The 15,484-nt window shown below is 36.4% G+C and overlaps 1 protein-coding gene across 1 annotated transcript in view; it reads right to left on the reverse strand.

The window, feature by feature from the left end:
* Positions 1-15,484, reverse strand: part of Zdhhc17 (zinc finger DHHC-type palmitoyltransferase 17) — a 57,995-nt gene that overhangs the window by 21,720 nt on the left and 20,791 nt on the right. Inside the window, exons 3-7 of the mRNA XM_055626051.1 lie at positions 13,177-13,299; positions 11,126-11,203; positions 10,523-10,667; positions 6,659-6,723; positions 5,905-6,067 (exon numbers count right to left, since the gene is read on the reverse strand). Coding sequence (XP_055482026.1) covers positions 5,905-6,067; positions 6,659-6,723; positions 10,523-10,667; positions 11,126-11,203; positions 13,177-13,299 — 574 coding nt within the window. The remainder of the gene's footprint in view (positions 1-5,904; positions 6,068-6,658; positions 6,724-10,522; positions 10,668-11,125; positions 11,204-13,176; positions 13,300-15,484) is intronic.

Below are 15,484 nucleotides of genomic sequence, written 5' to 3' on the forward strand. Positions count from 1 at the left end.
TTCTACCACTGCACTGGCATTGAACCTGCCATAAACATCCACCCACACAGACTCCCACACAACAAGACAGCAACTCAAAGAGAATCATTTCATTTTCAAGCTGGGAGCTACGAGGTCCCTTTAATCCTAAAACAAGAATGCCAGGAGTACAGAACAAGCCAAGAAAGAAGAAACACACAACTAAAAGTCCTACGTGTTCCTTTTTGCTTTCATTAATTTAAACTTTCTATTTCTTTTTCTTTCATTTCCAATCTATTTAATCTTGTCTATTTATCTAATTCTTTGAATAAAAAAAGATAAATTAAAACTGTTTGCCAAAACTGAAAAATAATATTCAAAGTATTTTTAGAAAAATAACCATTGAAATTTTACTTCAAAATGTTGAATTTAAAAAAAAAATGGAATCCTAAGGACCTTTTGGGAAAGATAATAACTTATCAAGTATGGAATACAGTTTAAAAGAAACAAAAAATTAAGCATAATACTACCATACAGCAACAAAGAATTATAAACAAACAACGATAAAATTTTTCAAAAGCCCAAGCAGATTTTTAATACAAAAACCAACAGTATTTAATAAGGAATGGGCTAATCTAGGTGAGCCTTCTACAAATAGGGATATTTATTTTAGATATTCCTTGCTTACTCCAGAATTCCATCACCTAAGTTTTCAGAATCAGCTAATTAATCCAAACTATAAATATTACCTGAATAATAGCAATCCCTTGGGTAACAACTCCCAGAATATCCTGCAGTTGCCTCGGTCCAGCTGAGCACCCCTTCCACTAGAGGGCCATGTGACACCTAAGGATTGCCTAGACAGAAAGATTGAGGGAGCTTTAAACACCTTTAACTCCTCTAGTCACCTAACCATATAGTTGTTTTGTTTTGTTTTGTTTTAATTCGGCTGGTAAAATAAACAAACAATTCAAGAGTTATACTAAAACCAGGGTGTGGAATCAAGTCTATATATGATTACTCCATGTCACAGCCAAAATAGTAAGTAATAGTAACAAAAGTAACATGAGCAAGAATCCACATGGAGTATTTATAGACTATAGCAGACTACATCACTGATCATAAATAGAAGAAATTCTTCAGGGGTTTTGGTCAAATAACCATGGCTAAGGTGGAAGATCTCGACGGTATGCCTTAGTGGGACACTGTCAAAACTAACAAATACTAGCTAGAGACCATTGAGGTCGGGTGTTCAAGAGCTAATGAACAACTGAGTGAACCTCCTCTCAAGAACTATAGGAGATCTTTCTGTCTATTTACACGCTTTGACAGTTTCAGAAAGAAAAGATGGAAAAGCTTGGGTATCATTCAGATTAACTGTTCTTCCCAAATTAAAAATTCTAACATCTGTTTAACTATAACTACAGAATAAAAATCTTTAAAAATTAACAAAACCACCATAGTAAAAAGAAGTATGATATAAGCCAGAAATTCATTTTTTTAAAATTCTTAGTAGTACAGAAATTACTTTTTAACCCTATGGTTGCCATTTAAACATAACCGAGGATTGTTGCTGTAAAATTCTTTGACACTTATCTGACGAAAAGCAACGATATTCTTCCCCCCCAAATGCTGTAACAAGTATTATTTTAAACAAGTCCATGCCATCCTAGATCCACACACAGGGGCCTAATCAAGGGTATTTAGCTACTTCTTGTTCTTCCAAATATCAACTTTAAAATATTAAGTTAACTATTATTAAAATAGTCTTCAAAATAAATTGTCTTACTTTGATGAAAGAACTTTGTTTTATATATTAAAGGAATCTAACTTCTTTTTCAAACAATTAATTTACAGAAGCAATTTCTAGTTAACATAAACTTAAAAGAAACTTAACCATATTTTTAAAATAATTATCTGGGATAGGACCATAAATAGTTAAATAATTATAGCAGAGAATGTTTTATCTTGTCTGAAGAATAAAATTTTTTAGAGCTTTTAAAATCAAACCTAGATTTTATAACTTATTTTTATTTTAAAATTTTAAGAGATATATTTATTTTATGTTTATTAGTGTTTTGCCTGCATGCATGTATGTGTACCACACGCATGCCTGGCACCTGCCAAGTCAGAAGGGGGTGTCAGATTCCCTGGAACAGGAATTACAGATGGCTATGACCCACCATGTGGCTTCTGGGAAATGATCCCAGGTCCTCTGTAAGAGTAACAAGTATTCCTAAATGCTGAGCCATCTCTAGCCCCTACAATTCATTTTTAGTAACAGATTTCCTAGTACTTAAGATGAAAAGTAAAATAAATAAATGTCAAAATTATGGACAAAGAATTATATTGAAGGTTTTTTAAATAAAAATTTCCTTTTCAAAATTTGCAGCAAACTAAATAATTAGCTTTACATGGTACACAGTGAAAGACATCACTTCATGCTAAATATTATCAACAGAATGAATTCCTATCATCTTCACTTCAAAATAGCACTTTCCCTTCAGGATTCACAACTCCAACATGAGTCAAAAGACAAGAAAAACAAAACTGCACCATCAATGATGATTTCATTTGTTCTAAAATATAATCTACCTTGTCATTTCTACTCTACAATATTATACATACTATCTCCAAATCCTTTCAGTTATCTCCATATCTAGTCCTTAGCTAAGACTACATGGTTCTTAGAGAGTAACAAAAGCACCAACCTAACTGATGTTTCAGTGCTTCTACTGTCTGATTCAATCACTTCTTCACCCCAAAGAGGATCTAACCTAAGAAGCACATCCTATGGCAGTGTATACAAACACCTCTGTTTCCTAGGACTTAGACAAGGTTAAGCTTATCACAGATGCCACTTCTTGTCACTGTACTTGCAAGCCGGCCTCAGTTATGCACTAGCACTCAGCAGCTCCACCCTCCTGGGCCATGTGATGTGCAGACCTTACATGGAAAATCTGTTTACCACTTATTTCTGCACAGCTGATTCCTCCTCCTCAGAACCGTCAAACAAAGTATCATCTCAGAGGAATTCTCACCTTCTCAGGCCTGTCACTCAATTGCAGCTAATTATTCATTTATTTACTATTTTATTTCTTCAACAGAATGTATGTTCTGAAACAACACACACCTTAATCTGTCTTCAACATTGAGACAACCTAACAATGAACCAATATTTACTGAATGAAGGAAAAATGGTTTCTACCAGAAGTAGTACCTACATTTCAAAAATACAGAGAAAACTAGATTCCAACACAAACAGCATTCATTTTTATTTTCTCCTTTTAATTATATGAAAAGAGCATTTAGGAACAAAAAATCTTTCTTAGCAGAGTGGACAGAGATACTTTTCCCTCAAAATTATAAATGCTTCATATATAAATTATTTCCTTAGACTTAATTTCCTTTAGTTATAATGTTACTCCAAAAAGTATCAAGAGCATTCCACCTGAAACCACTGTTTCAGGCTAGAAACAGTGATAGGATGTTTGCCTGGCATGCATGAAGTCCTGGATTCCGTCTCTAATATGAATATGGGGACTTTTTCCTTTTTAACCAGTCAACCTTAAATCTATGTTAGATAAAGTAAAAATTATCAGGCATAGATTTAAATAAAATGTTTACACTCAATCACTTGGCACTATAGACTCTTAGAAGTATTCTGATCGTGGTACCCTATCATTAATATCCCTGAACCCAGAACACACACACATTTTTTAAAAAAGATGAAAAAAAAAAAATCATGTAAATACTTTGTATCACCTCTGTCCTTATAGCTTTCTGTTGAAATTCACTGTGGACTTTTCTATCTTAACAAAATTACAGGTTTATGCAATGGTTAGTGGGGACCACAACTTATCATTCATTATTTGAAAAGATGTTAAAATTTTCAAACACACTACAAATATTTAAATATCCTAACTAAAGAAAACTGTCCTAAGATTTTTTGTGAATATATCATGGGCTCCAAATTACAGAACTGTAGAGTCACCTTGCTTTCATAATTATTTGGTATATTATAATTTAAATATATTAATTTATTAGAAAAAAGCAAACCGAGGTTAATTTTTTGATACTGGTTCTATTTTTTTTTTTTCCCAGTGATTTAAGAAATACGTTGAAATGTATTTCTAGTACATGAGCCTTAAGACTGGGCAACTAAAAGTCAAAGAGAGTAAGACAGGAAGAAATGCAGATGACAAAACTGAGGCAATCTCAGTTAACCTTCCCTAAGGGAACACTGGTCAGGTTTAGTGAAGCATTTTCCTTATGCTTTGCACCTGAGCTCAGCACAGCTTACTGCTGCCAGTGTTAAGAACTTTCAGGGTACCCTTTAAATTTTCTGCAAAGGCAAGCACTACTCTATCATTTCCGACGTAGCAGAATGGTATCCTAGCAGTTCATTCGGTTAGTCAATAGGTATTTAAGTGCCAATCACATGCCAGTCATTACACTATGCCAACTTTCCCTTTTCCATGTGTTTAGTGGACCATTCTGATCATCCTAGGTAAGAACAATTTAAAAAATAGAAAACACATGATTTTTATCAATTTCATATTTAAACTAAACTCAGAATTTTTAATTAAACTAGTTTCTAAAAATTCACTAAGCTACAAAATAAAAGGAAAAAAAAACCGTCCAAGCCATTTTTAACAGTCCAACCTTCTCTTCTTAAAGTAACCAAATAAAGGAAGAATTTCTCATTAAATTTCTCATAAAGAGATGCCTAGATCCAGCAAGAGATACCTACTCTTTGATTGGCTATTCCAGGTTAGTATATATCTTAAACTCCCTTTATATTTAATTAGCACATATCCCTTTGGCATTTATAAAATATGGCTCAGAAAATATTAAAAATTACAGGTAAGTCTTAAAAATATTTGTCTAAAGACAATGATTCCTGAAAGTATTTGCAGTCGTTGTCCAGATTAGTGCTAAATGACACAGTGGGTCCTAAGTTTTGAAGAATGCAAAAGATTAGCCAAAACATTGAGATTACCAAGAGAACCATTATTTGACACTTATTGATGCTGTGTTTGTGTGTGACTGCACCTGTGCCACACAGGACACACGTGGAGGTCAGAGTACAGCTTGAAAGAGTCAGTTCTCTCCTTTCACATGTCCTGGGGTTAGAACTCAGGTTATCAGGCTTGGTAGTCAGCGCCTTTTGTCTACTGGGTCACCTTGTAGTCCCCCAGTATAATCTTGTGTTTGTACATGTTTTATGGTGTCTACAAATCCTAAAAACTCAAAGTGTACATGTTAAATTGTACTTGCCTCTTAGATTAATCCTGTATATATATCCTGGGCTAATTCACCATTATTCTATGGATAACATAAAGGGTGTTATCAAATTTAAGTCTTATTCTTTAAAGAAATGTTACTAAAATGACTAAGTCAAAGAATTACTGGAGTTTCTTAGGAGTATGTTTTTATTCCTGCTGTTACTATTATTTGTGTGTGAGAAGACACAATGCCCTTGTGAATGCTTGTGCCAGGTGGTCAGAGGACACCTTTATGGAATTGGCTCTCTCCTTCCACCTCTTTACATGGATGAGTTCAGGGAGTCACTCAACTTAGGTTGCCAGCCTTTACAAACAAGTGATTTTACCAACTGTGCCATTCTGCTGATAGGATGTGTTTTGTAACTATAAGTTTAATGTAATGATATTAAGAAACCAGAAAGCTTACTGTCCTTCATTTGTAGACATTAGAAGCATGTAATTTCTAAAATCCAGTACAAATTCACTAATAAAAAGACGACCCCAAAACTAATATTATAAGATGATAGTAAATGATCCAAGTTTTGAGAACAAATTATTTCGTGGCATGGAAACAAAGAATTGAACTAAAAGTTTTTCTAATTTTCAATCTTCAAAATCAAAACTAAAACCATGTTTTATGGAAGGCCTTCCTTTCCCATCAACAGCAGGACATGCTCACCTTGATATTCTGAGCATCCACATTCCCTCCAGCCTCCAGAAGCAGACTAATGACTGTGGTGTTCCCTGCTAGAACTGCCCAGTGCAGAGCAGTGTTTTTGTGATACTTGTCACCAAGGTTAACTGAAACATTGAATGTTAAAAGCAATCTAGTTGGATCCACACTGAAAAGGAAAAAAACAAACAAACAACAACAACAACCCTAATTTCAATTATCGAAATCATTACAAAGACTACACTGATTGTGGCTGCATTCTTATTCCATCTTGGGACATATCTATTCTAGCCTCGATAATATTACAGTCAGCAATTAAATGATACTCTAACATGAACTGTCATATATGCACAACCCTGTATAAAGTAATATGGTGCCAAGAGACAGCACACTTGGTCCTATCTTTCATATTTTAATCTAAGAATTTATGTAAACACCTATACATTGAAAGAATAAAAACTTTTTATTTCAATTTAGACTGATTCAAAAATGATTTAAGACAGCTTACAAATGAATACATAAAACTTTACAAAACAATCACATGAAAAGATAATTACTAAAAGATAAACTCTCCTTCCCTTCTCTGAACTAAGGTTACTGAGCCAAAGCAAAACAGCCAGTGAGTAATTTGTGTTACGCACTACTCACTGCTACTCGAGCTGTCATCAGCACTAGGTAGAATGTCTCTGCTCTTCCTAATCACTTGTTTTCATGCTATACTATGCTGAAGCCATCTGAAAAGTCCATAGCAGTTACATACCTATGTGTTCTATAAGCTGCCCACATTAACGGTGTCATTCCATTCTGATCCATCATATCTACATCCTGAAAATAAAGCCAGACAGCAGAATTTTAAGATCCTAGCCAAAATTAGTTGGAAACATCTAATTTATACATCAGACAATCTAATACATTACTACTCAACTGAGAATGCTTTATGAAAGTTTCTTAACTTTACACTGTAAGTACTGCCACTTACTAGACTAACTGGTTTGCAAATTATACTTTCATGCTTCACTTTTAATGTTTCACATTTAAAGACCTTTTCAGCTTTATAATTCTAAGTGGTCTTCGAACACTATTATTACACAATCTTAATTTAGAATCAACAATTTTTACTAGACTTTCATTGGATGAAACTTGCCATGTGACACTGTTTTGCAGTCTTCATTTTCCGAACATAAAAGATGAACCATAGTTTTATATCGTAATTTCCCTGACAATTTTTGTTTATTTGTTTGAGACAGGGTTTCTCTGTGTACCCCTGGCTGTCCTGGAACTCACTCTAGACCAGACCGGCCTCAAGCTCAGAAATCTGCCTACCTCTGCCTCCCAAATACAGCGATTAAAAGCATGTGCCACCAGTGCCTGGTTTCCTTGACAATTTTTAAGCATTTATAAATATTATACCTATTAAGTTATAAAATATTATATCTAAATATTTTAAGTATATACTGTTTTAATATGTAGAAAGATTACTCAGAAAAAATAATTTAAAAAGTCTGATCATCATGTTGCATCTTTCATATAAAAATATCATGCTAGTAGAAGTTCTGTTCTTTGATTTTTTTGGTACTTTTTCTATTAAATTGTTTCATTTTATTTTGTGATATGGCCTGGCATTAACTATACCAGCCCAGCTGGACTAAAAAATGTGGGGGTGCTCCTGCCTCTCAGCCTCCAAAGAGGTGGATTACAGACAATGTGCCAACATACCTAGCACCACTGATATTCTGTGTGCATCTCTGTCTCTCTCTGTGGTAGGCACATATCTGTGCTCAAGCTCACTTATCCACATCGGTATCTTCCACTTCCTGTTCTGAGACAGTGTCAGCAAGACTGACTGGGTAGTCTGAGGCTACACCTGCTGCAATTCTGGGATTACCCCAGTCAGCTTTCACCTGCATACTAGAGGTGCTCATGCTTACACAGCTATCGTTCCAACCTGAGTCATCTCCAAGCCTCAGCCCCTTGATATTTTAAAACCTACATGTTTTAGGACATTCAATCACACTGTGAATACCAAGATTGTGTTGTTTACTGGAAAAACCTGTTTTTAGTTGTGGTATGACTCAGCCTTAGCACACACCTTTAATCCAAGAGCTTTCTGCTTGAATTAAATAAAATCAACCATACATCAAGATTCAGAGCAAGCAACCAGTTGACAAGATTGAACATAGAAAAAAATCCATTGAGAGTCAGAGAAAGTCAGGAGGACAGATAGACACATAGGAAATAGAAAAGAGGGACATTCAGTTTGAGGGTTTTTTGAGTGGGCGTGGGGAAGAAGCACTTCTTCCTTTTGAGACATCGGCAGAGAAGGAAGGCCAGCTGGGTGCTTTCTCTGCCTCTCTCAGCTAGCAGGTTTTCACACCAGCATCTGGCTCCCTAGTCTTTATTGGTAAAATTTAATGTTTGAGATTTTGTTAAAAACATCATCTACATACATGTCTCCAGATTTAAAAAAATAATGAAATGAGCCAAACTTCCAAATCAATTGCATTAACAAAAAGACAATGAATACTCAAAAACTTATGTAATATTTTTCTTTCCAGTTAAAAGGGGAAAGAGAAAGTAAGTAAGCAGAAATGCTCCAATCCCTGGCGTAAGAAAGAAACTGGGATAAAAATAATCTCCTATGGTAGTTTCTAAAAATGCTCCCTACAATATCCACATCCTTGTGCGACATCCCCTACACTGAACCTGAGCTAGAATGTTTTAGCTAACAGAAACACTGCTTTGCTAGAAGAGTTGTTAAGTGTTCAGAGCTCAGTGGGCCGTTTTATGGGAGCTTGGAAGATAAGAAATGTTTAGAGAAATACAAATGATGGAGGACTGGCTTGTGAAGTTTCAGAGGGAAGTTCTGAGAGTCCCTTAAATAACATACAGGGCCATTCAATATTTTAAAAATCTGTAGTTCTGACAAGCTGGAGCTGAAATGCTGACTCTGGTTAATAAGAGAACAGCAACCCTGAAGTAAAACACTTGTTTTACTAGAATGATTTATGTTGGTTAGCTGGAGCTGAAAAATTAGTGGTGATTAAGAGAAGACCAGCAGCAAGGCACAGCTGGTGCACACCTGTAATCCCAGCACTTGGGGAGAAAAAGGCAGATGGATCTATGTGAGTTCAAGTCCAGCCTGGTCTACAAAACAAGTGCAGGAAAGCCAAGGCTATACAGAGAAACCCTGTCTAGAAAAACCAAAAAAAAAAAAAAAAAAAAAAAAAAAAAGAGAGAGAGAGAGAAAGAGAGACCAGTATCATTGTGGATAGTAAATCTATGAGCATTTCCTCAGGGTCAGCACACAGAAGCTGTGGTCCAGAGAGGGTTGAGATGCATCTTATGCTGGGAGCTGACCTTGGTATTCTAAGAGTCATGCAGGTAGTACTGGTTTTGAAGGCAGGAAGGGGTCACAGAGAACAACTGAGGCTTGGCATTGTGTGATGGGAGTGGAGTCCTGGAAGAGAGGCCAGAAGAGGATAATGGCGTAAGTGCAGCCCAGCTGCACCAGAGACTAGTATTTTAGAGATGCCAGCACCATGGGACAACCACCAAGGCCAACAGGTATGGAGACGAGCAGCCATGTGTTGTGGAAGGCTGTGAAAAGCCCTTTGGAGCAGTCTAGAAGGTTGTGAGTGAATCCCATATGTGTGACACTGAGCTCTTTACACTGACTTTGATTTTGCTTTGTTCAGGCTGTGACTGTATCCTGGTTCTTCCTTCTTGGAGTTACAAAGTTTTTAACTTGTTAGTTTTTATTTTATAGGAGCCCATAGTTATGAGACCTTCTAGATTTTAGAGAGACTTTGGATATTTTAAAGAAATACAACTTTTAAAGTGTGAATTTTTCAAAGAAATTTGGAATATGTTTTATATTGTGATAAAACTAACAAACCATCTTGGAGACAAATGAAAAAGGAAAGGTTCTAATTGAACTGTAATGATTCTATGTCAAGATGACAAGGGGGCAATTGTGCTGATTAGTTTTATGTGAACTTGTCAAGACTACAGTCAATTTAGAAGAGGAAACCTCAATTGAAAAAAAATGTTCCCACCAGATTTGCCTGTGGGCAAACTTGTGGTACACTTTCTTGATCAATGATTACTGTGAGAGGGCCCACTTCACTGTGGGCCGTGCCACACCCCATCGTCTCATAGCCCTGGGTGCTGTAAAAAAGCTGAACTTTTTGAAGAGTATGGTAACAAGCAGAGTTCCCTCTGGTTCTCACCCTGACCCCATTTAATGATGGACTGTGAAGTGAAGTGTGAGTAAAATAAACCCTTTCCTCTTGAAGCTGCTTTTAACTCTTCACATTTATCACAACAATAAAAACCCTAATTAAGACAATACTTAAGGGAAATATTTAAAGGAAAAAATAGAATATATATTTTCCCTTACTTCCCACTGCTTATTCCTATCTATTTGTGTGACTATATTTTGCTTTTATTTTAAGTACAATAAAAATCCAGTATCAGAATAACTACATGTATTTATTACTCTCTTCATTCACCAGGAGATACCAGATAAGTATTTCTAGGTACTACAGATGTAATGCTATGAATATCAGGCATTTAAGTCATGAATAATACATGATTAAAACACACATTATTGAGATTTTTTTACCTGTCCTTTCGCTATAAGATAAGCAACAATTGAGGTATGTCCAAACTGAGCAGCCAAGTGGATACAGCTGCACCCTTCCCCATCAATTAATGAAGGATCTGCACCATATTTCATTAGTTGTACAACCATGGATAAATGGCCTTGTCTGAAAAATAGAAAGAGAAACATTTGGACATATTTCAGAAAGTCTTCTGGAAAAGAGTATACTTGGAGGAAGGTAATGGTGGGAAGTTAAATCACAAATTTTATGGTGTTGCTTTAATACAAGACACAGGAGTTTACGGTTCTAAATGGAACAACAGCTTTTATAACTTAAAACAATATTAATAACTAAGTTATTTATCTTCCAATATGATCCTAAAAATCCCAAGAACTAACCTGTTTAACTGTAAATACACACATACAAAGTATTACACTTACAACTCCCAAATGTAATCAACCCTTCCAACTGGATCAGCCTGCTTCCCTAAGGACAACTTGTAACTTTGTTTCTAAAGAAGACAACACTGGACAGCGGTAACTAAACTTTAACTACATCAAGTATTAGCATATTATTTTCTAAAAAGAACCCAAGGGGAGGGCGACAAAGAAGTAAATGTAAACCTTGTGGCCCAGTGCAATGGAGTTGAATTCAGGTCTCCTCCAAGTTGATCCACAATAGCACCTTTCGAAATATAGTATCTGTAAAACAAAATTTGTAGTAATTTAGAGTTTTCATCTTCAACTTCAGATATGAGAGGGAGTATACTGAAGACTGGGGAAAAGTCAGGAAACTGAAGGAGGGAAGAAAGAGGAGCAAACAGAGCATGCGTTACAGGAAGCCGCCCCTCAGGGACATCCTCTGTCAACTGTGTCCTCTTCACCTAGGACGTCAGTGCCTAGATCTTCCCTGGCCTTAGTATCTGTCTGCGCTTCACCTTCTGTGCTGGGTTTACTTGTCCATTTCCAAGAAGTATTCTAGATTCAGTGCCTTACCTAAAAAAATCTTATGTCCAAAGTATCAAAGACTACTAATAATCTCTTATCACTCAACTCTTGCTTACCTCTTTCTTACTGATGATAAACAAACAGACTTATGCGAAAGGCTACAAATCATTTTATACCTAGAATGTGAGTACTTATCACCCAGCCCATGTGTGAATGGTAAGAATACTATCTATTACTGTGTTACACATCTTTTTTTTTTAAATCTTTTATTTTTTTTTATTAATTACACTTTATTCATTTTGTATCCCCCCATGAGCCCCTCCCTCCTCCCCTGCCGATCCCACCCTCCCTCCCCTTTCTGCATGCATGCCACTCCCCAAGTCCACTGATAGGGGAGGTCCTCCTCTCCTTCTTTCTGATCTTAGTCTATCAGTTCTCATCAAAAGTGGCTGCATTGTCCTCTACTGTGGCCTGGTAAGGCTGCTCCCCCCTCAGGGGGAAGTGATCAACGAGCAGGCCAATCAGATTATGTCAGAGGCAGTCCCTCTTCCCATTACTATGGAACCCACTTGGACACTGAACTGCCATGGGCTACACCTGTGCAGGGGTTCCAGGACATGGCTTGTCAGGATTAACATAGTAAAAATGGCCATCTTACCAAAAGCAATCTACAGATTTAATGCAATTCCCATCAAATTGCCAACACAATTCTTTACAGACCTGGAAAGAAAAATTCTCAACTTCGTATGGAATAACAAGAAACCGAGAATTGATAAAACAATCCTCTACAATAAAAGATCTTCTGGAGGTATCTCCATCCCTGATCTCAAGCTGTACTATAGAGCAACAGTTATAAAAACTGCATGGTACTGGCATAGAAACAGAATGGTGGATCAATGGAATCGAACAGAAGACCCAGAAATAAACCCACACACTTACGGACACCTGATTTTTGACAAAGATGCCAAAACCATACAATGGAAAAAAGATAGCATCTTTAACAAATGGTGCTGGTCCAACTGGATGTCTACATGTAGAAAAATGAAAATAGATCCATACTTATCACCCTGCACAAAACTGAAGTCCAAGTGGATCAAAGACCTCAACATAAAACCAGACACATTAAATCGACTAGACACATCTTTCCTTGCTGCTTTTCCCATTTAGAATTCATATTCAAAATATACAAGCCAAGTGAAATTACCCAAATTCAAGTATAATTCTAACCTTTACTAGCTATGTGATATTGGGTAGCATATTTAAGCTTTCTGCTTCAATTTCCTCACTCATAATTATTACTATCTCAAATGGGGTCATCTCAACAATTAAGGTAAAAGGAAATATATGTGGAAAAGTACTATATAGGACTCAACTCATGTAAGCCTTAAATATATTCTAAATATAAGTTGATTTTTTTTTTTTCGGGAGGGGGAGTCAAGACAGGTTTTTCCTGTGCAGCCCTGGCTGTCCTGAAACGCTCTCTGTAGAGCAGGCCGGCCTCAAACTCACAAAGATCCACTTGCCCCTGCCTCCCTGAGGGCTGGGTTAAATAAAGGCGTGAGCCACCACCACCCAGCAAGAACTGGCTTGTTTTTAAAGGTTTACAGAGTAAACCGTGAAGGCTATCCACTTTAGAAAACTTGAGTTGTTGTAATAGTTACATCCAGTAACTTCACAGTGATAGGAAAACCAGAAGCTTAATAATGAAAAGCACAGAAAGCACATACTTGACTAAATCTATTCTGTTATTGATGGCAGCCCAGTGAAGAAGTGTGACATTTTCTTTATCCGGCTGTCGTACATCATAACCTGCTTCCACCAATTCTCGGCAGCGTTCATATATGCCATATCTAGAAAAGAGAACAAGTGGTGGTACATTACTAAAAACATTTAAAGCTGAGCACAATATTTTCATAAGTATTGCTTCTTTTTTTAGAGGCAGGGTAGTCCAGGTTGGCCTTAAACACACTGCAACTTCTTGCTTTAGCTCCCAAGTTGCTTGAATTACATGTGTGACATCACATTAATCCTCCATTTTCATGCTTAGAAATTAAAACTATTTCTAACATAGATTACTTTGAAAATTTAATAGCTTTTACTATTTTCAACAGCTTTTACTAACCATTTTTTGCAGTTGTAAAGTATCTCATTTGTAACCATGTAAAATTTCACGAGGTACAAAATTATCGGAAAAAAAAAACATGAATCAGACAATTTCTTTAAATTGTAACTTAGTCCACAAAACTATGCAGCTTTTAAAACATCAGAGATGCTTTTAAAAAACATTAAATTAGGGGCTGGAGAGATGGCTCAGGGGTTAAGAGCACTGGCTGTTCTTCCAGAGGTCCTGAGTTCAATTTCCAGCAACCACATGGTAGCTCAAAACCATCTATAGAGAGATCTGGGGCCCTCTTTTGGCATGCAGGTGTACATGCTGACAGAACATTGCATACACAATAAATAATTTTTTAAAAAACATTAAATTATAAGAAAATAATAGGGAACACATAAGACATTAGAGAACTACCATGAACAAAAGTGGTTTTATAGAAATTCTAAGAATTTTAAATTATATATTTTTAGTTGATATTCCTGAAGGCAAATAAAATTTTGTGTGTTGGAATAGGAAAGGGGGTGGGAAGGTCCGGTGATTCATGTCAATCCATTAAAAACTAAGGGAAAGTCTACCAGAAAGCTCCAAGAAGAGGCTCATATCTAATTACACAGAGGCAAATGCAGACTGATCATCATTGTGCAGAAAATTTACTTTTTTAAAGATTTGTTTTATTTTTCAGTGTTTGCCTGCACGTACTGTCCATATGCCAAGTGTGTGCTGCAACCCTGGAAGCCAGAGGAGTACCTTGGATCCCCTGAAACTGGAGCTAGAGACAGTTATGAGTTGCCACGTGGGTCCTGGGAACTGAACCCAGTTCCTCTGAAAATTTTCCAAGTATAAAGACAATTTATTTAACTATTAGAAAGAAGTTTTGTGAATGGAGCAAAAGCCATGTAAGAAAAATTAAGCCAAACCAAGTCCATATAAGTATGAAATTGTTTATTAATCAAATAGGAAAAAGTAGAAAATTATATTAATTTTAATTGCATAGAGAAAATATTTAAATTTCAGTAACACTGTTTTAGTTTGCTGGTTGTTGCTAAGATTAAACACTAACCAAAAGCAACTTGAGAGAAGGGTGCCTTTCAACTCACAGGCTACATTACAGACCATCATTAAAGGAAGCCAGGGCAAGAACCTAGAGACAGGAACCGAATGAAGCATAGGCTTTGGAGAAATACTGCTTATTGGCTTGCTGAAGAACAAAAGCTTTTAACCAATGAGCCACTTCTCCATCCCCCAAAGTTGCCAACTTTAATTACTGTTTTAAATAGACATTCATTCTATTTATTGTGTACATGTGTAGAGGTGTGCCACAGTGCATATGGGGAAGTCAGAACACATCTCTCCTTCCACTCTCTGAGTCCCAGAGACAGAGCTCAGGAACTTGGGTTGTCAGGTTTGGTGACAAGGGCATTACCCAACATCTAGCCAGCCCCTTAAAGTCTCCGTTTATTAAAGGCTTACTTTTATTAGTTTAATTGTGTGTGTGTGCGCATGTGTGTGTTATGTACACATGTGTGGAGGTGCTGCAGAGGCCAGAGCCATCAGATTCCCCTGGAGGTGCAGCTCCAGTCATCCCATGTGGGTGCTGAGAACCAACATGTGGCTCCTCTGCAGGAGCAGCAGACTGCTAACCATGGAGCCATCTCTCCAGCTACCCCCACCCCAGTCCCCAGCCACCATTTAATTCAATTATGAAAATTTTCAGGTATAAACAAAAATAGAAAAAAAAGTACAATAAGCCACCAAAAACCTATCTTCAAGCTACATACCATAATTTCATTAGCCAAAATATTAGATCTCTGGAATTATATAACACACAAAAACAAACTTACGTAAATTTGACAACCTTCGTTTCTTTACAACCTTTGTATTTTAATAACTTTTGTTTCTTTACAACTTTCGTACTTTGACAA

This window comes from Psammomys obesus, unplaced genomic scaffold, assembly GCF_907164565.1.
Source record: "Psammomys obesus unplaced genomic scaffold, mPsaObe1.curated_primary_1811, whole genome shotgun sequence".
Taxonomy (NCBI): Eukaryota; Metazoa; Chordata; class Mammalia; order Rodentia; family Muridae; genus Psammomys; species Psammomys obesus.